The 27,880-nt window shown below is 42.0% G+C and overlaps 1 protein-coding gene across 1 annotated transcript; it reads left to right on the forward strand.

The window, feature by feature from the left end:
- Positions 1-334: 334 nt before the first annotated feature.
- On the forward strand, positions 335-27,702 carry tgfbi (transforming growth factor, beta-induced). Its single transcript, XM_085417140.1, has 17 exons — positions 335-574; positions 3,229-3,327; positions 18,800-18,864; positions 18,965-19,122; positions 19,235-19,399; positions 19,835-19,981; positions 21,637-21,778; positions 21,856-22,068; positions 22,625-22,762; positions 22,857-22,999; positions 25,171-25,307; positions 25,615-25,745; positions 26,127-26,251; positions 26,569-26,671; positions 26,866-26,933; positions 27,103-27,127; positions 27,220-27,702. The coding sequence occupies exons 1-17, from the start codon at positions 462-464 to the stop codon at positions 27,279-27,281; spliced, it is 2,034 nt and encodes a 677-aa protein (XP_085273266.1). The 5' UTR covers positions 335-461; the 3' UTR covers positions 27,282-27,702.
- The last annotated feature ends 178 nt before the right edge of the window (positions 27,703-27,880 follow it).

The raw sequence follows: 27,880 nt of genomic DNA on the forward strand, positions 1-27,880 counted from the left end.
GTTGGTATATATAATTAAATGAAATTAATAAAATAATGACTTATTCTGACAATATAACGTGATCAAAGTAAGGGATTCACACCAGATAAAAGAGAAATATTTGATCGACTCGTGAAGAACAATCTACACATAAACCAATAATATATCGATCATCATCGGTGACTCGTGAATTCAAAGCAGTAGTCTCATGTTACTGCAGGGTACTCTTAAAAACTTCAACTTGCCGGGGAGTATTTTACACAATTGTACTAGTACTTCTCTGCAACAAAGGATTCTCCCAGCTCTGCTCTGGTGCGCCCCTCCCCATCCTCCTCGCCACTCCTCCTCTTTCTTCGGTGTATAAAGCCGGACTGTCCTGGTCCCTGTAGGGACCGAGGGCTGCAGAGAGGGAAGGAGGAAAAAGCACAGGAAGAAAGAGAAGAAGAAGCACCAGCAGCAGGTTTTACCTCCAGAAAGTGAAGATGAATGTGTGCGCGCTGGCCCTGGGTCTTGCCCTGGTTCTGACCGCGTGTGTGGCCCGGTCTCCGTTCCAGGCGGTCCTGCAGCACAGCCGGATCAGAGGCCGGACGCATGGGTGAGGTTTTTTTCTTTTTTTCTCTCCTGAATCTAAGTGACCCGAGCCGAGCCTGGTCCTGCCCGACTGAACCTCAACTACTACTGAGCTGATCAATAGAAATGATCAGAGAGTGATCGATAATCTGCGGGAGTGTCAGTACTCTGGTCCTTTAGTCACTACACTAAATGTACTAAAACTTCAGCTTTAATAAAGAAATAAAAGTCCCGGTTTGGAAACAAAGTATGAAAATAAAAGTACTTCATTACGCAGGAACATGACGTGTATCGAATATTTTTACTGGAGAAATAAAAAGATTCCTTCTAAGGGCGACTACTAGAAAGTGACTGAATTTTATTGATTGATTCGTCATGAATATACTTATTTGCTGCAAATGAAAAACAGATGTTCTGCAGATTTTTAATCTAGTTCGTGTTGTGCAGCTTTTTTCTGCACTACACCTCAGCTAAAATATTCATTTTACTCACATCTGTCTGACGGTTGTTTCTTATGGCCTCACTGTGCAGGGAAAAGCGCGTATCTCTATATTTGGACAATGGTTGTGATCAAGTTTATTCAAGAACTACCACTTCACGTTTTCCTCATGATCTCAAAGCGTATAATGCACTCCTCCAAAGCACAACTGGAGAATTGAAAATCAATAAAGCAACTATTAAATGATCAGAGATGATAAAAGGACAATTAAAAAAATAATTTTAGAAATAGTCGGAAGGAAGTCGCTGACTTTTTGAGCATCATCTCCTCATGTGATTGGTTCAATGTGTCTGTTTGTTAGCAGGACTGCCTTTAAAGTTCTGGATGGATTCACTTGATGGGTTTTTGTTAGAGGTGGAGCTCTGGCCAACTCAGGTGATTAATGTTTCAAGTCAGTCCACATCTAGTCATTCTTCACTGTTGTGGGATGTGACATAATTGAATATTTGTTGTCATATCTTCACACTTCATACAAATACAACTGAAATATACACACAAAAAGGGAGACATCCTGGTTCTTCTGAAGAAAATATGAAAAAACTAGCCCAGCTCCAGATATCCATCTGAATCCAGGGTTTCAATTCGTGCCAGGTGTGGTGGTAATTTTCATCTCTCACTGGAGTGACACGGTTTCTTGTTTCTTAAGCGAAGGATCTGAATTCTTCTTTGTGTACTGCAGTACGATATTAAATATCCATGGTTGGGGGGGGGGGGGGGGGGGGGGTCAGGGTTTAAACAGCTGGATTTCCTTCACAGACAGGAAACCAGTGCCAGCCTGAGCGAGTCTGTGTGAGTGTAAGCCGAGAGTCAGCGTGTGAGGGTGTTACAGTGATTCGGCTTGTACTCTGTACTGGTTGATATAATCTGCCATAACTCTTCATGTTCAATTTAAGTTAATTTCTATACCTAAGCTGAAGACCCTACGATGTTAGAGAAAGAGCTCCAGCAATCAGTCATCGACCATTTGACAAAAACCAGTGCCAAAACCTTTATAAACGACGGCAGTTTCACTTTTAAGTTTAGTTTCCATCAACTTTAATGACCTCAACTTTTAGAAAAAAGTTTTTCTTCACGTGTTCTGTTTTTTGTTTTTTTTTAACAGCTATAATAGGTTTACAAAACGATCATAGAAAAGTTCTCAGAGGAAAAAACTCCCGGTTTCACTGTCACCCTGACTGGAATTGAAAAAAGCGATGTAAACTGTGTTCATGTACAAGGACAAATGCATTTTCCTAAATACTTCACATCTGGCTGTGAGCCCAGGCTGGAAGGGAAGAAGGGCAGACAACATTTTCTTAGTTACCAAACTAGAAACAACACTTCAGAAAACGGTTGCTTACTTGGTTTCCGCACAGAAGAATTACCTAATATCAGACCTCCTCCTCCTCCTGCCTTCTCCTTCTGGCTCCTCGATGGATATAATCACATGGGTCAGCTAGTGGGAACTGTAAGGTGCCATTACGTAAATCCTCATTTGGATAAACAGCTTTTTCAATTCGGGTCAACAACGTGACAAATTCCTAACCTGCAGAACTCAAACTGAGATCATTTTAATCATTTTGACGGTTGTTGCAGAGGGATCAGCCCTGCAGCCATGAACGATCTGCTCTTTCATGTATTTTACTGCTCTGTTTGTCCTTTATGTTCTGAGTTTGGGATTTCTTTGTGGATGATTTATGGTATAGATTGTTTTGCTTATTAGTCATGCGTGTGTGTGTTTTGCACAGACGCCTCGGGAGACAGCCAGTGCAAATTAGCTTAGGCTCTAAATTGTGTGGTGTGGTTCGTCTTAATATTTATCCCTATGCAGACAGAACAACACACAATGAAACGATATGCATGCCGACTGAGATCACAACATTGTGCTTGAGTGAGTTTGAGTGTTTTTCTTAATTGGGGATAATTATGTTTACCAGAGTTGGTATGAACTGAATTTTTGACAGTCCCAGTTTATCATTTGTGAAACCTATGGCTGTCAGTCTGTTTCAGTTTATGAATTGATGACTCAAATACTTTGATTTAGACTTTTAACAGAGCTTCTACGTGTCTCTGCTCTCACGCTTAGGATTAGCGGTTTACTTAAGCCGACTGTCTCTGTATGTTGGAAATGAAAGTGGTTAATAAGTATAAACATTTGAATTAAAATAAAATTTTTCCTCTTTGTCTCTCTTCTGTTTCAGACCCAATGTTTGCGCCATGCAACAGATTAAAGGCACCAGCAAGAAATATTTCACCAACTGCAAACAGTGGTACCACCGCAAGATCTGTGGCAAACCCACGTAAGTCCCACGGACTGCACTTTTTGCCATATTTACCATTTTAAATACATTCTTAGTTTTCCTTAAGAAGCAGAGCACAGGTCGACTGCTTCTCACTTTTGGTTACAACTGTGGTTCTGAGTTGATTTTTGTATTTGATTTCACCCCAATCTGTTAGTTTGACTTTAGTTCTGCTAAAAAGAGAGAGTTTGTATTCAGATGACAGAGAAATGTCCTTCTCCCTAGGTGTACTTGCCTCTTACATAACCTCAGAATAAAAAGAGCGAAGCACAAACTTCAGAGTCAGTTTACATCTGAGGCTGAGACTCCACTCCCAGTCTCATGAGTTCATTTAAAGGACACGTGCAAACATATACATTGACTTTTCTGATATATTTCACTTCCTTTGGAGTCCTCAAGTCTAAGTCTAAAGTCTCTCGAGTTAGAGTCCGAGTCATTAATTTAAGTCCAAGTCAAGTCTGAATTCCTTCAGTGTTTCCTACCTAAAGCTTCATTTCAGATCAAATAAGGTTGAAACACAGAACTCAGTCCCCAAACTGCGGTAATGATGTTCTTCAAAGTATATAAAGCAAGTTTTTAATTTATTAAAAACACTTATTCATCCTTTGAAAAGTGAGTTTAGCTTGTAAAGTCGTCCAGAGAGTTTCTGAAAATTATTTAAACTGCAATGAGGGTAGCTCTGAATTACAGTCATGCCAGTTTAAAGTCACATAAGGATACGACGCAAGGACAAAGTAGATGTGAAACTGAAGCTTCCAGCCTTATAAACAGTAAAATGTTTATATTATTTCGTAAGGACTGCAGAGCACATCCAGTGTTTCCATGTAAGCTGCAGCGATGATGGCTGTAACCATTGCCAGTAATAAACCAGAAGGCAGAATGATAAACAGCATCCAGTGTCCTAAGAGTGAATCCAGATACCTGCCTATGAATCACACTGTGGTCCAGAATAGGAAAACAAAGTCCTCTTCACTTAGCTTTATTTTACAGAGCATAGGAATATGATCATAACAAGACTTTTAACGTAAGGCTAGTCTCTACACATTCACTTGATAAACAAAAGATCCCTCCCAGGTGAATGGCAAGACGCTGTGGGGTTGCATTAGGAAGGGCATCCAGTGCATAACTCTACCAAATCAAACGTGGAGCTACCTGCTGTGGTAGCCATTTCTTTCCAAATCTGCCAAAACATGCCCACATATACCTTTTTTATTTTTTGTTCTGCTCTGACAATGACATAAACTAAGTTCCATCTGTATTTGGTACCAGTTTTAGATCACAGACACCCTGATAAAAGAAACTGAGGCTATATATACACTCATAGTCACTGACAACAGTCAAGATAAGAGAAACAGGTGGGCAACAAGAAACAGCTGAAACTAATCAAAACAAACACACGAGGGAAGTAAAACTGAATACAAGACATGAGAGATACTTTAAAAATAAAAGAAGTGCCTCTATGTGGCTGTAGCTCAGGAGGTAGAGGTAGAGTGATGTACTAAAGTTAGTGGTTCAGTCCTCCAGTCTGCATGTCAAATATCCCCAAGTTGGTCTATTGCATCCACTGAAGTGTGAATGTTAGATAGAAAGCACTTATATTTTTCTTTTTAAAAAGTGATTGGTGAATGAGCCAAGTGGTATAAAGTGCTCTGAGTGCTCAGGTAGTGTAGAAAAGTGCTATATAAGAACTGTCCGCTTATCATTTAAAGAAGATAAAGACTTGGGGAAGAAAGAATAACCTAAACAAAAAGAAGGAAATATTACTTAACCCAGGAATACAAAGCCCAAATCCTCAAACCACAAAAGTCCTTAAAAGTGACTAAAACCTTAAACAGCAGCTAAACTACAAGACTTAATCTAAACCTCAAAATGACAGAAACCAGTTTGTTCTTAATAAACTCATCTCTATTGATGCATCCATGTAAATAAAGTGAAAGCCTTTTTGTTGTTGCTGTTGCTGTAAGTGTCTATCAAATCCAAGTCTTTGATCAAAGTTGAGGTCATACACTGGAAATCAGGCAGTATAGTAAACAAGTCTGTCAGGTGAAAAGCATCCACAAATAGGAAAGACCTCATGCACATCATCTGAACATTAGGAACACAAGAGAATGCACATAAAGTTTGAGAGGAAATTTGGGAGTGGAAAAATCAAATACTGTTGATTTTCTTGGCTTTTTTTGTCACGAGGTCAAGTTGGCCAGTCAGACAAGTCATTCCAGAACCATCCACAAACACTTGGATTAAAACCGACTTCACTTAAGAGCTGATTTTTCCCATTTGAGCTCCATGAGTGCCGAGAAACAGACTGCTTTTTTACACCTGCTTTTGTGAGAACTCATCTCATTTGGCCTAAAGCTAAACCTGAGCCCAAGTGTGAACAGTTCTAAAGTGAGGGCCAGAAAGCCCTAAAGTCTAAAACTGAAACTCGTCCTCACAGGAATAGACAGACACAGCACTCTGCTTTAATCCTGTCCAGCTCATGAGATCTGCAGCACAGCTGGCCTCTGCTGCCTCATTAATAATGTGGGTGTGTGTCTCTGACTGTAAACCACTGAAATTTACTGTCTGCATTTACTTCCCACCTCCATCTTCAGCCCAAAGAGGAAAAACCTTTCTGAACGTTAAACGCTGCATTTGATTTTTATTTTAAATCCGGATTTCTGCTTGGTATGTGTTTGGAAGGCGCTGCAGAGGAAACGTGCTGCTAAATCCTAAAATCCTCCCAGACTCTTTCTATGGGCACATTCTTGAGTGAAACGCAGCTGGCTGCGGAGTGTCCCTGCAGAGCTGTGAACATGAGGAAGGTGACGGTGGGTGAGGAAGATTTAAAAGACAGGAGGCTTATTTTTCATACATGTGTTTATACAGACAACACTGTTTAACAGGAACACAGTGATACAGTTTACTTATGAAGCAGCAGTTGCAAATGCTGAATCAAAATGACAGAACACATAAACAGGGATTTGGACTTGAAGCCTCTGCAGTGATAACAACAGCTTTTCTCCTGATTAATCTACATAACATTCATCACTACAGGCATTAAATCTCACTCAGAAAAACTAAACTCTGAGTTATATCCAGTAGCCAGTTTAGCAAAGCAGTAATCAGCTGGACACATGAAACTAAATATGATTTAAAGGCTGTTTAACCACATTTATTCAGTCCACTCAAGCTTTCCCCAGACTTTATTAGCTTCTCTTTTTCTAACAAACTCAAACATGAATATCAGTGTTGATTTTTAAATCTGAACATTTGCAACTTGTCAAGCCTCTGACAGCACATTTTACCAAACACAAACACCCACTGTCAGTGTGAATGCATTCATGCCTTCAAAATGTGCCAGCAGTTTGTTTGTTTGCTGCCACTTTAAACTCAGCTTTGGTCCAATATGTAAGAGGAAGGTGATGGATGTTGTGGAGAAATGAAGATTTCTCGACGGGAAAAACTAAACTGAGACAAAAAAAAATCAACAAAATACAAAAGAAAAAGAAAAACTACCACCAAAACAGAGTACACAAAGTCAGAAGGTATGTGGTTAATGTTGTAAAAGCGTCTATTTGAACCCAGACAGGGTTAAAGTAGCACCACAAAGGAGCAGTCAGAGGAGATTTATATCTGCAGTCGTTTAGATTTACTGGTAAAACTCTGCTCTGGGACCGCCCCACCTTTCCGTGTGTAGCACAAAGAGCCTCTCACAGATCAGAGCAGGCGTCAGTGACAGCAGATATGACGCTGAAACAAGAAAAGAGGGTTGCAAAACAGCTTGCAGAGGCATAGTAAGTGTGTGTGAAGTATTTAAAATCAAAATAGATGAAAAAGTGGATTTGTGGAAGGGTATCAGCTAAGTCATCAGCTCGTGTGGGCTCAGATCAATTATCAATGAGAAATACTTTATTTATTCCATATTTGGGGAGATTCTTTAAATTAGATCAGCAGATCGTGGCATCCCTGAACTCACGTTATAACGCGAGTTCTTAAATCGGAGTCTAAAAATATTAATTCGGACATCTACTTTTATTTTTAAATGGAACCTGAATCTTGGTGTCCTGGGTGACTCTTCCATCCATCATCTCTCCATGAGCTCTGGACGAGGAATGCTTCACATGTTAGAATTATTGGAGCATTTAGTCTGGATTTACACAGATGATGATAAAAATAACAATTTTAAAACCTTTTTGGTCTTTGTCGCTCTAATTTTTAATATTCAGCAAGCCAGATAGAAGAGCTAAATATCAGCCCTGTCTCTGGTTAATGTCTTTTTATTTGCCACAGTCTAGTATCAGCTGATCGGTTATTGGTGCGTGTTGAATTCAAACCGAAGGCGTTGGTGTTTCTGTCACAGATTTATCATGAGGCAAACTTATGGAAATGTCCGCTTCAGCAGTTTAACAGACAGCATAAGAAATGATTCATAACTTTGTTTGCAATGTTTCATTTACTTCTTCTTTCTTCTACTGTAATTCTTCTTAGTTAGTTTCTGTTCCCTCATCTTCTTCATCTCTCAGCCTGCTCCACTATTTTCTTCTCCCGTCTTGTATCTGAAGATGATCCTCCTCCTGTCCGCCACCTCTTTCTGTCTCATACTGTTTTCATCTCTCCTGCTTACTCTGTGTATTTATTCATGCATTTGTGAGGCTCGTCCTGTGTGTTTGTGCATTTCCTGTCCTGAATGTGTCCAGTCAGGATGTTGGACACAGCCTTGACGCAGCTCACAGTTCAGCCTGAATGTTTCTCACAAACAGATTCTTTCAGCTGGCAGCAAATAGGACAGAAAGAGGAAGTGAGACTTTCTGTGGACATTTGTAGGAAGTGAAGTTGCTGGAGGACCCTGACGCCCCATGCACACAAATCTTACAACACCCACAGTGTGGGTGTGGAAACACTGAGCTCTTATCTCTGACAGTTTAGTTGGATTTACACTGGTGGGGCATTTTGAGTCTAACAGTCATGTCTTTGTCTCTGCGGCTTTGGACCCGTGGGTTTCTGTGGAGGAGGATCCGGAGGTTAGAGGTCAGCAGAAGGAAGACTCATAACTCCCATCGTAATTCACTACAACCCCCCTCTGAACCCCGGGTCCTCAAAGTACCCTCTGTCTGTCAGACACTAATGCCACATCTGTTTCTTTAACCCTAAGTAATACTGCTAATAATAATAATAATACTTACAATAACAGCACTGAAGTAACCATCTTATTTATGTTATAAAGAACAAAAGATCAAAATATGCAGTTAAAGGAGGTAAAACTATCCAAGTCAACAGGTTTTCAACTGAAGGAGGCAGCTGTGCAGATTGTGAGAGTTCATTCATTCCACAGTTTAGGAGCTAAAACAACAAAAGCAAAATGCGTTAAAGGTTTGGAGTCAAACTGCGAGAAGAGACTTTGTGTCAGCCTACAACTGCTAAAACATGGCTCAAAGGTCAGAGATGTAGCCTGGAGATGTTTAAAGCTCAGCAGCTGGGTGAGATCTGATGGGGGGATTTCACTCTGGTCTACATATCTTTATCACTGTTACATTACTTTTGTCCCTTTGATCTTCTTGCTGTGATTTCTTATGTGTCAGAACTTTTTATAATAGTGCACAGAGGTCTGGTGTCCAAAGTTATTCGCTGATCTTTTGCTACCCAACCTAGTCTTGATAATTATTATGAAATCTGAGAGCTTTGAGGACTTTCCAGATCCTTGTAGCCTTTGGTAGCTTCCAGAGCTCCACAAGTTTTGAGAACTTCAAAGACTTGAGACCTCTGGTAGCTGTTAGAGGTCCAAGAACTTTAAGAGCTCTGAGAGCGTTGATCACTCTGACAGCTCAGACACCTTCAAGGGCTCCACTAGCTTTCAGAGCTTCAAAGGTTCAAGCTCACTTCTAGCTTTGAAACCTCTGAGAGCTTTGGTAGTTTTTAGAGCTACAAGATTTTTTAGAAGCAATTTAGTATAATTTTCAAATCCTTTATTTGTAAAATGCAAAATAAAACTGAACTTTCTGTCCTTTTTGCCCACATAATAAGGCATATAGCGGTACACACTGATGTACACATGAAGTTTGGAACGCTTGACTATGATTTGAGCTGTGTTATGTTTAGACTTTGATTATTGGGAATGTGTGATGTGGTTTGTAGAGTCTGGATTTAAACTGTTAGCTGTTAGCTTGCCATGACTGACTTATTCAGAGTTTTTATTGAGATGTTAATAAAATCAGTGATCTTGCACCTGTGCGGTGTATATGACACAGAATTCGGTCAGAAGATTAGATTTCTGGCTCTTAAATATTGTGTAAAAGTATTAATTTTGTAGAAAAAAAATCTAGATCATTAACAGGCATTTTTGTTAAATAAAGGGCATTTCATTTAGAATTAACTAGCACACGTTTATGTACCGCACCCTCACAATAACCAAGCTTGTGTAACTCGTCCCTTAATTGCCTCACTGTGGTGTCTAACTTTAATTCATCAGCTTTAGTTAATAAAAGTTTCTCAAAGACAAAATTTGTACGTGTCCACCTTGTTTTTACATTCTGGAAATGACTTTTAATCCCTGATGAAACTTTTCTCAGGCTTTTCATGGCTGGCAGTTTCATGTTTGAAGCTTCCTCTGACAATCTGAAGGATGACGTGCTGCTGACTGATGTGAAAGCATTTCTTTTTTAAGGTTTTCATCGAGCAGCTCGATCCCGGCGGCAGAATTACTGCAACCTTGCTCTGTTTGTTTTGTCATAAATCCACAGCAGCCATCTTTACTTATGTGGAGAACAAAAGGGACCTGAGTTTCCATCTGCTTTGATAATCAGTCCAGTGTGTGTTTGCGCACATTAACACACACACCATCAGTAGCTGCTCTTCACATGTTTGCACTTATGTGATGAAGGCTGCGGGAGCTTTGGGAGCTTCCTTTTTCTCTTTGTCGACGTTAAACTTTATTATAGAGGACCTGAGAGCAGAAATAAGACCTCTGTTCGCAGACGGTTTAAGTGTTAATATGGAGCAGTGACTGGTTGGTGGTCCTGGCTTCACTGAAAGATTCGTCCACTAATCGCTCTGTTAAAACAAACACAAGAAACTCAGAAATTCATAATGAGATTCCTCCATCAGGGGACTCTTCCCATCAGGAAAATTTATATATTTAATAAATTTGCCAGTCAACCTTCCAACAATTGTTGACTCGTAAAGCTGAAGAAAATACACATCTGATATTTATAGACTCAGAACGTCTCAGAGAGAGGACATAGTGGAGGAGCTGACACAGGAGGAAGTTTAGGAAATTGATTTTTATAGAAGAATTCAACTGCTGGCAGACTGATCAATCAACGATTTATCTCCAGCTGCAAATTAAAAAGTTCCCATGTCATGCAACATAGAGGCAGGCTGACACAAAGAGGTTGGCTTATACATGCAGGATAAATATTAAATATTAAAGCGACACAGGTGGTTGTAGCTGCTGGCTGTCTGCTAGGCTTCACCTCAGCTAATCTGCTCTCCACCTTCTACATTCTAACTACGGTGTTCAAGACTCAAGACTTAATCTTTGGCCCACTGTTATTTCCAACGTATTTCTAATACATGTAGCTAGAGCTTTCATAATGATAGTATTGTCACTGTCACTGTGTGTCATTGTTATGTCCCTCTGGAATTCAACCCCAGCAAACTGCTCGATAAACAGACTGACCAAGAAGTTTTCTCCAGTTTTGATTCTGTCTTTTATAAAACAGTCTTTGAAGACGACATTCAAATAAATGAAGAATTACTCTGTCATACATGTAATCAAAGTATTTGTCAGAGCTGAGAAGCTTTTTTTAGTGAAGGTTGTTGAGCCAACGGTTGATTTTTTTCCCCCGCTGAATTATGTTCATTTGCTCTCAGTTTAAAAGACACTGACTATTATGGGTATGCAGTCTTCTTCACTACCTTTGCAGTGACATAATAGTTCAAATCTGCTTTGGTTAAGTCTTAATCACCCTCAAGCTGCCGGTTAAACTGAAACTAGTAATGTTCATGTCCAGAACTATTCAAACTGCAGTCGAGTTGCCACTTTTCTCTTCATAATGACCTTTTATTTTGTAGTGGACAGGAAGTGAGGAGCTGGATGGGGGCTCCTGCCCTGGTTTTAGTGTTTTTCCTGGCAGTGGGTGCAGGTTTCCTCTCAGACGTCTAGTCTGGTTGCAGATTCTTCTCCTCTCTGAGGAAATGAGCTTTATGAGCCCAGACGGCGGAGCCACATTTATTATGGAAATCTCAACAGGAAGTCCTGAAAGCTCCATTCAGGCTGTACGCTTCATTGCAGCCCACATGTGCCTGTAGCTGAAGTAACGTTCTGAGATTTTTCCAGCAGACAGACCTCCACAGGTCCTCCTGGTCCCACAGTTACTGCTTGTAAATCCTGCTCAGTGGGTGCACTTCCCAGAGTGACCACTAGGTACACTAGGTAATCAGAGTCAGAATCCATTATTAATCCCTGTCACTCACAGGGTAACCCAGCCATAAGCCATACTGTTCTTTCTCCTTATTTTTTTTTTACATCCAGACCATAATTTATAAAATAAACTGTGTTTTTTGGATTTTTTAAAAGATTTTAAACTACAATCTGACACCATAAACTTGTCACCAAAGCATTTCTTAATTTCCTCCTTTCTCAGACAAGTTTATGTTTATAATGCGAATTCCTTTTTTTTTTTTTTTTTTTTTTTTTTTTTTAAATGACATCAGAAACAGCAGTATGCGACATTACGTGATGGCAGAGCTTCAGTTCATCCTTTGTCATTTTTTTTTTTTTTTTTTTTTTTAATAAATAGGACAGGGGGAATGAATGAGAGAGAGAGGGGGAGAGAAAGAAAGAAAACCAAAGGGGAGAAGAGACGGTGAGAAGGGGGGGGAAGAGAGAGAAAAAAAAAAAAAAACTCCTGGGTCACCTGTATGGAGAAAAAAAAAAAAAACAAACAAACAAACAAAAACAAACAGAGGAGACAGCAAACAACAAAGAGCAACATAATAATAGAGAAAACAAAGCACCATCACAATAAACTAGCTAGTCATAGATATCAGTATTTACTAAGTAATAAACGATATTGTGCAGCACGCAAGATAGACAGCGCACAGTGTGCTTTGAGGCAGCAGCCAAGAAAGCTTTAGTCCGCGTCTGTGAATACCCATGTGTGCATACCTGTGTGGATCAGCATGCTTGCATTCCAAAGGTTTCTCCATGTAATGATCTGCTAGGGAGTGTGGGGGGGGCCACAGCCCCGTCCTCCAGGGTGTGAAGCGGGTATGGAGGAGATCAAAACTCCAGACATCCAGAGGCCCCCAGAACACAAGAGACCATGGAAGACCAACAGAGGGGCAGCCGCGCCACTGTCCCAGTAAGAGCTGAGGAGAGTCCCAGATGAGGGCTCGCCCAGCAGCCGCGGAGCAGAAGTCAGGGGGAGTTGCAGTGACGCGCCCGTGAGCTCCGCCGGCCCCCAGCTGCGCCTGAGTGACCGAGCCCTAGGCCGAGAGGCCGGGGGCACCCCACCTCCAAAGGGGCCCGAACGAGCCCCAGGCCCCAGGCCCCGACAAGCGGCCGCCAAGGAGTGAGCCGGTGTGCACCCGGACGCCCACCCCCAGACACAAAGAACCACCAACACACCGACACCTGAGGGAGTCCGCCACCGGCAGGGGAAGTGGTGGTGGGTGGAGATAGGCCTCCAAACCTTGGAGGGCCTGAGGTGTCCCCAGAGAGGTGGCGTCTGATACCCAACCTGACATATAGACACAGACATACAGGCACACACAGACACAAACATCCATTCCCACCCTCATGCTCTCATATGCACTCACTCCACACTCAACCAACGTGGAGACAGACATAAAGAGACGCTGTACACACAATCACACTCCCCAAGCGTACTCTACAAACCGGGTCTAGGTACCCTTGCCCCTGGAGGGGGGAATTGCACCCAGACCCAGGTGGTGTTACCCTTTTCCCTGCGGTGGGGAGAGGCAGACCACCCCGACTCCGCAGCAGCAGGGAGGCCCCACACCCCAGACCGCAGTCGGACGGCCAACTCCTCCTACTAGCCCTCCCGCTCCAGCAGGCCGCAGAGAATGGGGGTGGGAGAAGACTCCAAACCTCCCTCCACCCGCTCATTGTAGTGTTGATGCATATGTGTTCTAAGGTGCAATTAAAACCCAGGAGGGCATGGAGCTACCTGCCAGAGAGCAGCAGGTAAGCGCATAGTCCCTCCTGCTAACCCTCAATGACTAAGTGTATTTAAAATTGAGAGGTGGGCAACGACGTCAGGGGTGAGGTATACACCCTGATGGTGATTTGGACTCCGTGATTGTGCCCACCCCCAAGATCCTATATGTATGTGTAATGAGAGTGTGAATAATGTGAATGTCTAAGTTGTGGGATAAAATTGAGGCAGAGGCAGCCAGAAGGGGACGGGGGGGGGGGGGGGGGGGTAGCCTCCTCTGCACCCTGGTGACATACCCCCACTCCAAGGCCCTGCATGTGTGGGTGGTTGTGGAGGAGCGGGAAGAGGGAGGCAGCTGGAGATGGGGAGGGAAGGAAGGGAGGGGCAGGTAACCCCTCCCTGGGGCCAGCTCCCCCGCTGACCCCAGTAGGCACTCCCACCCTCCGCGACCCGCCAGGGAAGGGGGGCCCAGGCCCATCAGACCGGGGCCCAGTGCAGTAGCGCCCCCCGGCTCCACAGAGCCCTGGACAGTCCACCCAACCCCACCACAGAGAAAACTGCACCCACCCCACCAACCACACATCTTCCAGACTACATAAGACGGTAAACGCCCAGGCTGAGATCTTCCTCCACCTCTCCTGTATCTCCCCCTCCTGCAGAGAGTTCCTGAGAGAAGAAAGCTCCTGCAAGATGTGACCATCCCCCCCACCAGTTGAAGAGCCCCCCAGGCGGCTCGATGCACCGGCGGCACCCTGCTCCAGGGCCGGGCCCCCATGCACCCACCCGCCCACAACCCCGGCAACACACCAACCAGGACCCGAGGCCCGGCCCGGGCCCCAGCCCAGAGACGGAGCGCCCCCAAAACCTCACGCCCATCCCGGACCCACCCAGGGGCAGCCAGGTTGCCAGGTCAGTAACCCACGTCCGTCAGCACAGACCCTCCCCTAGCCCCGCTGCACGCAGCCGCGAGGAAACAGTCACCTGAGAGCCAACAGAGCCCTCAACCGGACGTGACCGCTACCCCGGGTTGAGCCCCCCAAGGAAGATGCCTCCGGGGAACCCCCCGACGCCCTAAGCCTGTCCCTACCCCCTCACCAATCACAACAGTGAAGGCGGGACCAAACTATGACCCCCCACCCCCACTAGGTGATGGAGCTGATAAAAGGGGCCCAGAGCAATTGATCTAATGTGGTGGCAGAGGCTGTGTCAAGACTAATGTAATCTAATAGATAATTTCTATATTGGTTAGAATTAAGATTATTTTTATTTTTCCAGTTCATGAGGACTGTTTTCTTGGCTATGCATAGGGCAGTGAAGATCATATGGGCTATATTCTTTTCTGAAGTGACATTATCTAAGCTGCCCAACAAACACACTAAGGGGGAGGTTGGAATGTTACATTTCAGACACTTTGATAAGTCTTCACATATCTCGCGCCAAAACTTTTGCACTGGTGGACAGAACCAAAGAGCGTGGATGTAATTGTCTGGTGTATTGCCTTGACAGTGTGAGCAGTTGTTGGAAGATGTAAAGCCCATCTTGAACATCCGATGACCTGTATAGTGCACTCTATGAAGTATTTTGTATTGTATTAATTGCAGACTGGGATTTTTAATTAATTTAAAAGTTTTTAAGCAAATCTGAGACCAGAAGTTTTGGTCTAGGTTGACTGATAAATCTGCTTCCCACTTTGCAATAGGAAGGGATATTGATTCATCTAATTTAGAAAGTGTTCTGTATATTTTAGATAATAATTTGGGGGATTTAAGAGTAAGAAAATGTGCCGCACTTAGTGGTGTTTGTAATTCAACTTGACTGAGGTTAAATTTCTTTTTTACTATGGATTTAATTTGTTGATATTCTAAAAACCTTGTCTTGTTGATCCCATATTGTTCAACTAGTCTGTCAAATGGAATAAATTCTGTTCCCTCTAATATATGTTCTAAGTATTTAATTCCTTTACAACTCCATTCTGGGAAATTAATCATATTATTGTTTTGTAATATGTCAGGGTTATTCCAGATAGGTGTACGTTTGCATGGGATTAATGAAGACTCCGTTATTTTTAGAAACTCCCACCATGCTGTCAGAGAAAAGCTGATGTTGATACTTTTAAAGCATTCATGTCTTTTGATGTTTGAGCTAATAAATGGTAGGTCTGAAATCTCTAGAGCCTTGCATAGTGCCTGTTCAACATCTAGCCAGGGCTCAACTAAGAAGGTATGTTTTAACCATTCTGAGATGAACTGAAGCCTGTTGGCTAAGAAGTATTGGTGAAAATTAGGCAGATCTAATCCTCCTCTATCCTTGGTTCTTTGTAGCGTTTTTAAGCTGATACGCGGGGGTTTATCTTTCCAAAGGAATTTGGAAATATATGAATCCAGAGATCTGAACCAATCTTGTGATGGTTTGTTAGGGATCATCAAAAATAAGTAATTTATTTTTGGCAAGATCATCATTTTTATAGTGGCGACCCTTCCCATGAGTGATATGGGTAAAGATTTCCATCTAGTCAGATCGCCTTCTACTTTCTTTAGAAGTGGGATGTGGTTTAGTTTAGTTAAGTCTGAAAGCTTAGGAGAGATATTAATACCTAAATATTTAATATTTCCGGATTGCAGTGGGGCAGAGGAAGAATTATGGAAGGAGCAGTTAATGGGGAGAACTGTAGATTTTGGCCAGTTAATTGAATAATCTGAAACTCTTGAAAACCAGTTTATTAAAGTAATTACCTCAGAGAGGTTGGTTTGTGTGTTTTGCAGAAAAAGCAACACATCATCCGCATAGAGACTGATTTTATGTTCTATGTTCTTACATTTTATGCCCTTAATTGTTGTAGCCTGTCTAAATGCTGCTGCTAGAGGTTCGATAAAAATTGCAAAAAGTGAGGGGGAGAGTGGGCATCCCTGTCTGGTGCCCCTCAGGAGACAGAAGCTGGAGGATGTCTGGTCATTTGTTCTGATACGAGCCGTTGGGGAATTGTATAATATTCTTATCCAGTTTATGAAAGAGTTTCCAAAACCAAATTTGTGTAAAGTTGCGAATAAAAATTTCCAATTAACTCTGTCAAATGCTTTTTCTGCATCTAGAGATAATATTATGGTTTCGATGTTTTTATCGTATGAGTAGTCTATTAAATTAAGTAATCTACGAGTGTTTGTTGAGGAGTGCCGACCTTTTATGAAACCAGTTTGGTCAGGATGAATTAAGAGGGGGGTCATTTTCTCTAATCTCTTTGAGAGAGCTTTGCAGATTATTTTAAGGTCTACATTTAAAAGAGAAATTGGACGATAGCTTGAGGGAAATAAAGGATCTTTGCCTGGTTTTAGCAGGAGACTAATGTTGGCAGAATTCATATTTGGTGGTAGTCTGCCCTTTTCCTCGATTTCCTGCAACATGCTGTGGAATACTGGTGCCAAAATTGTCCAGAATTCTTTGTAGAATTCTGCAGGGAAGCCGTCTGGACCTGGAGCCTTATTATTGGGCATACTTATCAGGGCTTCCTGGAGTTCACTTGGCGTCAGTGGCGAATCCAGTTCCATTGCTTGACTGTCTAGTAATTTTGGAAGAGTTACGTTGTCAAGAAACAGATCAATTTCATTTTTAGATGGGTTTATTTGTGGTGAGTATAAAGTTTCATAGAAATCCCTAAAAATGTTGTTTATTCTTCCAGGATCATATATTGTGTTCCCCGATAAATCTTTAGCAGCACATATAGTTGTTTTTTCTTTATTTATTTTTAGCTGGTTAGCTAGAAATCGACCTGATTTGTTACTGTGTTCAAAATTCTGCAAGCGAAGTCTTTGTATAAGGAATTGTGTTTTTTTATTAATAGTTTCATTTAATTCTAGTTTTGTTTTGCATATTTTGTTCAATGTTTCCTGATCTTGGTGGGACGCGTAGGCTTCTTCTAGTGATTTGATGCAAATTCCAATTATTTTTAATTGTTTTTCAGACATAGAGGAACCTTCTGCCCACCATGAAGAACAGATTGTGGGCAGACTGCGAATGTGTTGGTGCAGCGACGAAAAACAGTCCCATACATACAGCTTTACAATGAGTAGGAATAGTAGATGTGCTGCTTCCACTAATGTGTGACATGTAAATCTAGCACACATAACATGATCTGCATGTCATGACTGAAAAACTCTTCAGTCAGTGAGAAACTGGAAAAAATCAGAGGGCAATTAAATGCTCTGGATGCAGAATAATTTTTCTGGTGGAATACACTTCAAACTGTGAATCCAAAACACTCAGGGAAACACAAAGCCTTTCCTTGTCTGTTTTTCTTCTCTTTTCCATAATTTGCAGGCAGCATGTCACTCACCTCATCCACTCTGTGTCCAAATGAGTCATGTTTGGGCGCTCAGAAAAGGGTCATCAGCAAAATTCAGTGCTCACCTGTCCCACTGGATGATATTGGCTGTAGTACAGCAGCGTGATTTTTCTCTGGCTAATATTGTGGCCTCAATAGGTCCGACTTTTCCAGTGATTATCCAGAGGGTGTGCCCATTCTCTTTTGTCTTCTACATACAAATGCTTATTTAAATAGGTAGATTGGTGTCATTTGTACATAGGCACACTGAAGAGCCACCAAACAGGCACACATGGAAGGATGATGTTCCTATCATATTGCCATTCCACTATCTTATACTTTGCCTTCATTCAGCACTTTGACATAATCCAGCAAAGAGTTGAGCTGCCTCTGATTCAGATCCAGCTCTCTCAAAGTCTAAGTTGCTTTTGAAGACATCTTTGGTTTCAGAGTTCCCCTTTTAGCTTGTGTTGTACAATATTAACTCCTTCCATCTGATGACTTACTCAGGCTGAAAGATGTGTAGGTCTTCCATTCAGCTAAAGCCATAATACAGATAGTTTTTTGTCTTTTCTTTAGATAAACTAGTGGTTAGTGTGCAAAGTACTGATGCAGTAAACAAAGGTGGGTCTTCAGCTTTGTAGAAGCTGTTGTTTTCCTGGACAAACAGGTGGGTTTTGTTGAGTCAGGTAAGGGCTGATTGGTTACTGGAGCTCTTTTTTTGTCATTTCATAAGACCACTTGCACTACCTGCAGACTCTCAGGTCTGCTCATGCAGCTCGTAACTTTATTAGCATAATTACTGTCAGACAGGAATTTATGAGTATCCTGTAGCAGAAACCCTACAGACAAGTTACGAGCTCCTGATGCGGCAGAGAGTTTTATAGAGAAACAGGAACATGAAGTCTGACATGAAGCCTCTGCTCTGACGTCAGGGAATACAAGAAGGTCTACAAGAATCCTCATGTTCTCCTGTGTTTTTATGTGTTCTCTGCAGGGTGATCACCTATGAGTGCTGCCCTGGTTATGAGAAGATTCCCGGGGAGAAGGGCTGTCCTGCAGGTATGACCTCTCACCCCTTACACTAAATATGTTTAAAACATCTGTTGGGATTTTACTGCAGAGAGTCATCAGCTGGGTTTGTTTATGTGCACCATTGCAGCGCTGCCTCTTGTGAACATCTACAGCACTCTGGGCATGGTTGGCGCCTCCACCACTCAGATGTACTCTGATCGAGCCCAACTCAGGGAGGAGATCGAAGGTCCAGGAAGCTTCACCTTCTTCGCCCCGAGTAACAAGGCCTGGGAATCTCTGCCAACAGTCAGTACACACTCACACACTTTTACTGCAACCTCGCGCTCCTTTTGTGAGGAGCAATCAGCGATGGTTCTCCTGCTTAACTCATTGTGTGTCGTTTGTTGTCGTTTTCCAGGAGATCCTTGACGCTCTGGTGAGCAATGTGAATATCGAGCTGTTAAATGCTCTTCATTACCACATGGTCAGTCGCCGGCTAACCTCTGAGGAGCTGAAGCACGGATCCACCTTCTCCTCCATGTACCAGGACGCCCCCGTCCATATACACCACTACAGCAATGGGGTGAATGAAGACATACTATTGTTATCCTGTAACTCTGGCACAGGAATCAAGTTTAGCTGTCATGATAACATGAATATAGACCAGAGAAATTTGTAATTAATGTGAAACCACCGCAGGAAGAATCATTAGCTGAGACAACCGACTTTAGTCAGGGTTCTGAGTATTGATCAGCTAAGCTATTGCTCTCCCTTCTCCACAGAGGACTTTGGTCAGCAGTTCCAGTGCTTGTTAGGATACTTTTTTTTACCAGACTGTCTCCAGGCTCAAAACTGAGGCTGTATGTACAGTCTTGCTCTGAACATCATTATTATCTTACATTAGGTATCATATCACGTGTATGATCATCAATGTATGATCATACACATAACTGTTAAAGGCGTAACACAAATATTTGCAGTAACAACACATTAATACATTTTCTTCTTATATCTACAGATTGTGACTGTGAACTGCGCTCGTCTGGTCAAACCTGACCAACATGCCACCAATGGCATCGTGCACGTGGTTGACCGCGTCATCACAGCCATCTCCAACAACATGCAATCAATCATTGACATTGATGACGACCTGGAGACTCTGCGTGTAAGTCCATTGAATTTAAAATCCTTTTGTTGTTTTAAACCTTTGGAAAAAATTGTATTAAAACAGCCTACGAAATTAGAAATACCTGCTTATCTAAAAATATTTAAATGAAGTTGTTACATGAACAGCTAAAGGAACTGTAAAAGTTGTGTAACAGCTGGTGGAACATCAGCCAGCTAATTAGGTTCATTAGTAACATGACTGGGTATAAAATGACTATCACAGAGAGTTTCACCAGGCTGTGAAACATAGCAGGGGCAAATACCTCAGCAGTTTAAGAAGAACATTTTTCACCATAAAATGACAAAGAGTTTGATTCCATCACAGTAAATCATTAAAATATATCACAAGGTAAAGTATCAGTAAAAATTCTAAAGTCCCATGAACTCTCCTTCTGAATCTAAGGTCTACCCCATTAACTGGACCTGCTAGTCCATAGTTGCTGTTGCAGACCTCTATGGGACATTGTGATGGACCGAGTTGAAAAAGCAGGAGGAGTCACAGGAATTATTACAAAAATAGGGTTTTCATTTGTGAACCCAACCCAAAAATTATATTTACAAAAGTCATAAATGTTGAGCTCATAAAAGAGGTCAAAGAAACAAAACTCAACTCAGGCAAAGACTGCAAACTTAACAAACCAAATGACTGCCCAAACAAACATAAATGACCTCCACATGAAATTACACACGAGGGTATATATAATGGCTGATCAGACCGTTGAGACACGAGGGGTAACTAAACAAAACACAATCATAAACAGCAAACAATGCAGTACAGTCTTGTTTGTTAATAAACTAAACACCAAAGAAGGAAATCAAAACTACTAAACCCTAAACTAAACTCAAACATTTAATTAAGTAAATGGTAAATAGCCTGTATTTGCATAGCGCTTTACTAGTCCCTAAGGACCCCAAAGCACTTTACACAACCAGTCATCCACCCATTCACACACTGGTGATGGCAAGCTACATTGTAGCCACAGCCACCCTGGGGCGCACTGACAGAGGCGAGGCTGACAGACACTGGCGCCACCGGGCCCTCTGACCACCACCAGTAGGCAACGGGTGAAGTGTCTTGCCAAAGGACACAACGACCGAGACTGTCCAAGCCGGGGCTCGAACCGGCAACCTTCCGATTACAAGGCGAACTCCCAACTCTTGAGCCACGAAGTACAACTACTTTATTTGTAAATTAAAGAAAACACACATTCACCCTTCAGCAGGAAGTGGTGGTGCGGTCCAGTTATCCCTCTTTGCATTTAGTTGTTTCAAACCCTGGCCACCGATGCAAGCTGCCGTCAAACATGAAAGAAGAAGAAGAAGAACCCTGGCCACCACCTTTTGTCTGGCAATTTAGAGTGTGGCCATGGGTATGTTGACACTGGGGAAAAATCTTTTTCACAGAAGTTGTTTCTTATGTCAAAAAGACATTTTTAACCACATGCTCCACAGTAACAGATTCTGGGTGACTGCTGTCCATATCTGTCACATACAGAAAACAATTAGAGAGCTATGAAATCCTGAACATTTAGCTTTTCTACAGCAATAGGTTTGCACGTCCCCAGACACTTGTAGTAGTTGTAAGTTCTGATGGAATAAGCAGCTTAAACTCTTGTCTCTGTTTTCTTGTATATCTCATTGTCTGTGTTTCAGACGGCCTTTGCTGCTGCAGGTCTCACCACCATGCTGGAGAACGAGGGTCATTACACGGTCTTCGCTCCCACCAACGACGCCTTCGAGAAGATTCCTCGGGAGACCCTCAACAGAATTCTGGGAGACCCCATAGCTCTAAAAGGTGACTGGCACAAGACACTCTGACTCCTTCTATCTGGCTCTGTTTATATTTTTAATTACTTTTGTATGCCCCCTCAGACCTGCTCAACTACCACATCCTGAAGAACATGCACTGCGCAGAGTCGATTGTGTCAGGAACACCAATGGAAACGTTGCAGGGAACCATGCTGGAGGTCGGCTGTGATGGAGAACACATGACCCTGAATGGCAAAGCTATCATCACCAAGACGGACCAGCTAGCCACCAATGGAGTCATCCACTACATCGGCGAGCTGCTCATTCCTGACTCAGGTAATTGCACTACAAACAATACTACTAATACCACAATGCTTCACCCAATATAGGGAAGATATTGCTGCACAAGGAATCCGCACAAAATAGTCCTTCAGTAGTGGTTTTAACATAAGCACTTGGAATAATCATGGACTCAGAGTTGAATTATCACCTTCAGGTCATTGGAAGAGCTTCTGTCTTAGCAGGAGATCCAAAAAAAATCTCATGTTTATTATTTTTACAGATCTTTCAAAGTTTAGGGTCCTCACTGAGACTAAGAGACAAGATCCGTCCACTTCTTGGATCTCTACACCTGGGTGGTATTCAACCAAATCAAATTTTGGTGTTATGAAATCACACCTTGAACCAATTGATTGGGCCGATGGTGGTGTCGAGTGACTATGGGACCAATTATATTAAAATAAACCAAGTCACATTTGTCCACATTGAGTACCACTGGAAGTGAACAATGGTGGAAAATTTACAGTTACCATTTTTAGGTTAGGGTTAGGGTTACCTAAAAGGATTATTAGTTGTACCAGAGATAGTATTAATACTTCTTTGTCTCTTGCAGCTAAAACTCTCCTGGAGCTGGCTGAAAGTTCATCTGTTTCCACTGCGACCAGGATGTTTGTTGAAGCTGGTCTAACCCCCCACCTGACCGGGTCTGAGGCTCTGACCATGCTTGCTCCCCTGAACGACGCCTTTAAAGGTAACGTGTGGCCCCCAAAAAAGGCCTTTCCTGCCATCCTGTAGGGATAATCAGAAATGGGTATGAACAGCCATTGTTTCCACGTGTCTAACAGGAAGTATGACAATGACTCCCAGCATGAGAAAATTAATGAGTAATCACGTCTTGAAGGAGCAGCTGTCATCCAAGGCTCTATACCATGGCCAGGAGTTGGAGACACTGGGAGGCCTCAAACTCAGAGTCTTTGTCTACAGAAAAGTAAGAACTGACATTTCTTTACTTGGTGGTTTGTTCCACAGTTTGTTAGAGACACTTTTCAGATTCCTTGTGTCTCAGACTCAGTTGTGGTTACTAACCATAACTCTCTGTTAGGGCGACTGAACAGCCAAAAATCACAAATTCTAGAAGTGTACAGATGTGGTTAGGAGTACTTGGAATTCACAGGGTAAAGAAGCAGAGTAGTACTGTTTCATCATGTGTCAAAATACAGCCATGAGAGTGTTTAATTGGACCTGAAACAAGTTAAATATTCTGAATGCAGAACAGCCAACTGTTCAGCTGTTTGGCTGAATTGAGTGTGGATAGTTCTCTGCTGGATCAAGAGGCTGTTCACAGCAGATGTTGCTCTTTTATGTGGTTTTGTTTTATGTGATTGTTTGTGGTCAGAACAGGAAGCTGCTGCTGAAGAATCAACTTCTGATGGAGCTGCTGCCTCCGTCTGCTGCTGCCATGAGGAATTAAACCGCCTCCATCTCCTAACGAGATGCTGGTTTTCATCTCTCTTGAAAATCTCTTTTCTTTATTAACTTTAACTTGAAACATGCAGACAGAACTTTATTGAAGTAATAAATGAAACACAATAAATGCTTATTTTCCCATGATTGTTTGGAGCTGAACAGTCAGCATCACCAGTTGCTGAGTAGGCTAGCCAGATTAGTCATACCATGTCACTATTTTGGGTGATTACTTTATGTTGTGCACCCTCTACTTGGTTGGTCCTTGTTTGTATTGTCTTAGTTCTTCTTGATCTCATTATTGACTTTAACACTGTTGATCATGACATTTAATTCAAAGCCTTTATGATTTCATTGGTTCAGGTCAGAGACCTAAACTGTGATTAGTAGTTAAAAAAAATCCAACCAGGGGTTCCTCAAGGCTCACGTTTTGGCCTATCTTCAACTTGCTGATTCTCTAACCCAGTAAGACCTCTCAAGTAATCAGATGCAGATCTTTTAACGGTTCCCAGAATCAGATCTCAGCCTGCTGAGGGTGCTTTCAGCTACTGTGGTCTTGTTCTTTGGAACAAGCTGGCTGCTGACCAAAGGTCAGTTATAACTATGTCTACGTTAAAAACCTTTTTAATCTCACAAGCTTACACCTAATAAGTTGATACCTATTTGGCCTCTATCGCCCCTGTATTGAGTCACTTTGGCCTTTACCCCATGTTAGCGTTGCTGGTTCTTGTGTGCTCCCTTGCACGCTGTTAGCCCTTGTTTGGTCCCCGTTTCTCTCCCCTCCGTTGACCCTTGTTCTGCCCTTGTTAACCCCTCTCTATGTGTCAGTTTTAGTTTTTTCCTTAGGCTCTCAGAAACATACTTTGCAAAAGTCAAGTCAGATAATCGATGAATGACCGAAAAATGAACTGATTTTGTAGTGGATTAGCTGCCTCTCACACTGATGCTTTACGCATTGATACGTCCTAGCAGTAGTATTGATTGTGCTCTGGTGACACAGGATGTGAGGCGTTTGTGTTTCTGCTCGTTTCCACATGTCCCAGGTCTGGTTTGTGGGTGGTTGTCTGCTCGGTAATGAACTCTGCAGACCACATCAAGCTTCCTGCATCCCACAGTGGTTAGGTCTTTCCATACTTAACCATTGTGGGACTGTGTGTGGTGTGTTACCTCATTTAAAGAGGATATAAACCTGTCTACTTAGCCACAGAGTTACATTACACCATTAATTGTTACATTTTAATGTGAAGTATGTTTTAAGGTTTGTGTTTGACACTTTACATTGTAAAGATAAGACCAACATAATATCCTACACTAGACTCTAGAATGTGGAGACAGTAGCATGAAAAAATTCTTAGTCATCTGTGATTCCCTCAGGCCTGTAGTCAGGTTTCCTCCGCAAGTCAACAAACATTACAGAGAAGAAGCTTTAGTTGGTCAGGTTTTTTAATCTAAGCAACATAATAATAACTAGAAGGGTACCTTCAAAATCAAGATGGTCAAACTCAGCATGGTCAGTGTGAAGGTTAACAGGTTTCCACAACAAATATTAGATCAACAAATATATCAGAAACACTCTGGCTTGCTAGCAGTGGTATCTAAACAGTATAATAACAGTAATAATAATAACTAGAACTCGTTTTTTCTGATTCCAAAGCCCAGTGTTAGGTATTTAAACACAATTTTTTTTCTTTGTAGAACCTTTGCATCGAGAACGCCTGTATCGCTGCGCATGACAAGGTTGGACGCTATGCCACCATGTTCACAGTGGACAAAGTAATCACTCCACCAATGGGAAACATCATGGATGTCTTGAAGGCCGATGACCGCTTCATGTGAGGATCTGTACCATCTGAATCATGTTTCTCTGATGGAAAAGTACAGCAAAAACACTCCCTGTCACCTATTGGCAGTTTTAATGACTCTACAGTGCACCTTAGAGGCACAGAGCAGCAACTGCACAAACTATGATCAGTGAAAAAGGGTTTTTTGTAGTTTGAAGCTCCAAAAAAGTGAGTCAGCTGTTAGCCTAGATTATCATAAAGCTGTTAGTTTGGTGTTGCATAATGACTGGAAGCAGAGGTGTTAGTGTGTTGTTGTGTAGTTGCCATTTGAGCTAACATCATTTATTGCTGTTTTCAGCACGCTGGTCAATGCCATCCAGACAGCAGGTATGACCGAGCTTCTGAACCAGCAGAAGGTGTTCACCTTCTTCGCTCCCACCAACGATGCCTTCAATGAATTGCCGCAGGATGAACGCAACAGGCTGATGCGTGAGTTTTGTTCAACCACACAGCTTCTCTTTATTCACATTCTTAATTAATCCACATGGACAGTTTCCACACACGTGTGGAAAGCGTCTATTTTCTTTACAGCAGTTTATACTGAGAGGTGGTTTGTAGAGATTTCTCAGGGGGGCTAATTTTCTGCTATTTGTTTGGACTGAACACGCTGAATGTTCACAAACTGTTTGTTTAATCTGCTGCACAAACAGCAGCAGCTTCCACCCTAATAAAGACATACAGAGACTCTGCTCTGATTCCAGTCATCTACTGACACGGGGCAAAGCAAGTCGTGGCTTATACCAGAGCTTAGCATGAAGAAGGAAATGAGATCAGACGCACAGTAAGAACCGTTTGTGTTTCTGTGTCCAGGTGACCCTCAGCACCTGTCAGGTGTGCTCAAGTATCACCTGGGGGAGAGTATGCTGGTGAGCGGTGGCGTCTCCTCTCACACCAGGTTCCAAACTCTGCAGGGGGAGAAGCTAGAGCTGGGCTTGGTTGGTTCAAAAACGTTATTTAAAAGATGTCGAAATCTTTTTTGTTTAAATACACAGTTTATTATTATTGATATTATTATTATTATTATTATTATTGTTGTTGTTGTTGTTGTTGTTGTTGTTGTTGTTGTTGTTATATTTTGATTATTCATCTCTAATTTGTCTATTTTATATTTGTTTTCAATATTTTATTCAGCACTTTGTATCTTATTTCACATTTAAAGGCATATTTAATTTGTGTTGACCATAGATGTTGCACAGTATTGCTGTCTTCTTAGGAATAATCAGCGAGTCTGACGCCTTTCTTTGTCTCTCAGCGTAACTACACGGTTTACGTCAACAAAATCCCCGTGGCCGACGCTGACCTGATGGCGACAAACGGAATTATCCACGCGGTCAACAGCATCATCAGACCTCTGCGTGAGTACCGTGTTTACAACATCGAACTATGGATAAGATAGTTGTATTATTGTAGGGTCTATCTTACAATATAAAGCGCCATGCAGCCACTGATGTTGTGATTTGGCGCTGTATACATAAAATTGAAGCGAAGTAAGCAATTTTCAAATGTAGACCTGTCCTTTAAAGCTGACCTGGCGTTTTTGTGTCTTCAGCTCCAAAGGTGGACAGAGAGCAGAGCGACGGACCTGCAGCTCCTCTCAGAGCCATTCCCGCTTCCAGGGTGAGAAAGGCCTTTCTTTATGCCAAAAAACCTTTTCACAAATAATCTGAATATCACTTTTGCACCTCAAAATGTCCAAAATCCTGAAATCAGAAAGATTGATGTAATACCTGTCCTCTGATTACTGAATCACATGTTGGGCTGCAATGCCCTCCTTTGTGTCTTGCAGGCAGACTCCAGGGGCTTCAGGAACGGTGAGTGTTTGTAATGTCTTCATGATATGTTTAGTTCCTGCTGCACGCCACTCTCATCTGAATCTGCTCTGCTTCATTCTCTGTTTCTTCAGACGATCTCTTCAATAAGGTTCTCAACAGTCACTCCAGCAAGATGATCAGCCGGAGGCAGTAACACTGCCAAGAGGGAAGACGACAAGGAGAAAAGCAGAGGCTCTCTAGAGAGGGTCAAAGGTCAAGTGTTAAATCCTCTGCTGCGTGGCCATGAGAGGATCTGAAGGTGATTTTCTGGTGTAATTCATGTCTGGAAAAGAAGAAATGTGTGTGAAGACTTTTTAAAATTGTTCCTTTTTTATTTTTAATCAAACCAATGTTGTTTTTTCTGTGCGCTGTAAAAAAAAATATATATATATATATATATATATATATATAACAGCTAGTTTTTACTTCCATAATTCAGAGTGTGAACTTTTGTAAAGTGTGTTTTGTACTCGTGTTGTTCTGCAGCATGTCAGAGCTCGAAGCAACCATAGAGCTGATGGTTTCTGTGTGTGTGGTTTTTTTTTTGTAAAATAAAACCGAAAAGTGAGACCACACTGCCGCTCGTTTGACACCATGTGTCCTTCAGCCTCACCTCGCATCTGTCTGCACTAACATCTCTGTATGAAAGTGAAGTTGAAGAACAATCAAATCATTATGTCTTAGTTACATTTTTACAACAAAAGTTGCTCTGTAATTTTCTCAGATTCTACCTATGACAGTGGTTGTGACTCC

This window comes from Rhamphochromis longiceps, linkage group LG2 (genome assembly GCF_057381845.1).
Source record: "Rhamphochromis longiceps isolate RC_006_pf linkage group LG2, R_longiceps_female_GT1.1, whole genome shotgun sequence".
NCBI classification, from domain to species: domain Eukaryota; kingdom Metazoa; phylum Chordata; class Actinopteri; order Cichliformes; family Cichlidae; genus Rhamphochromis; species Rhamphochromis longiceps.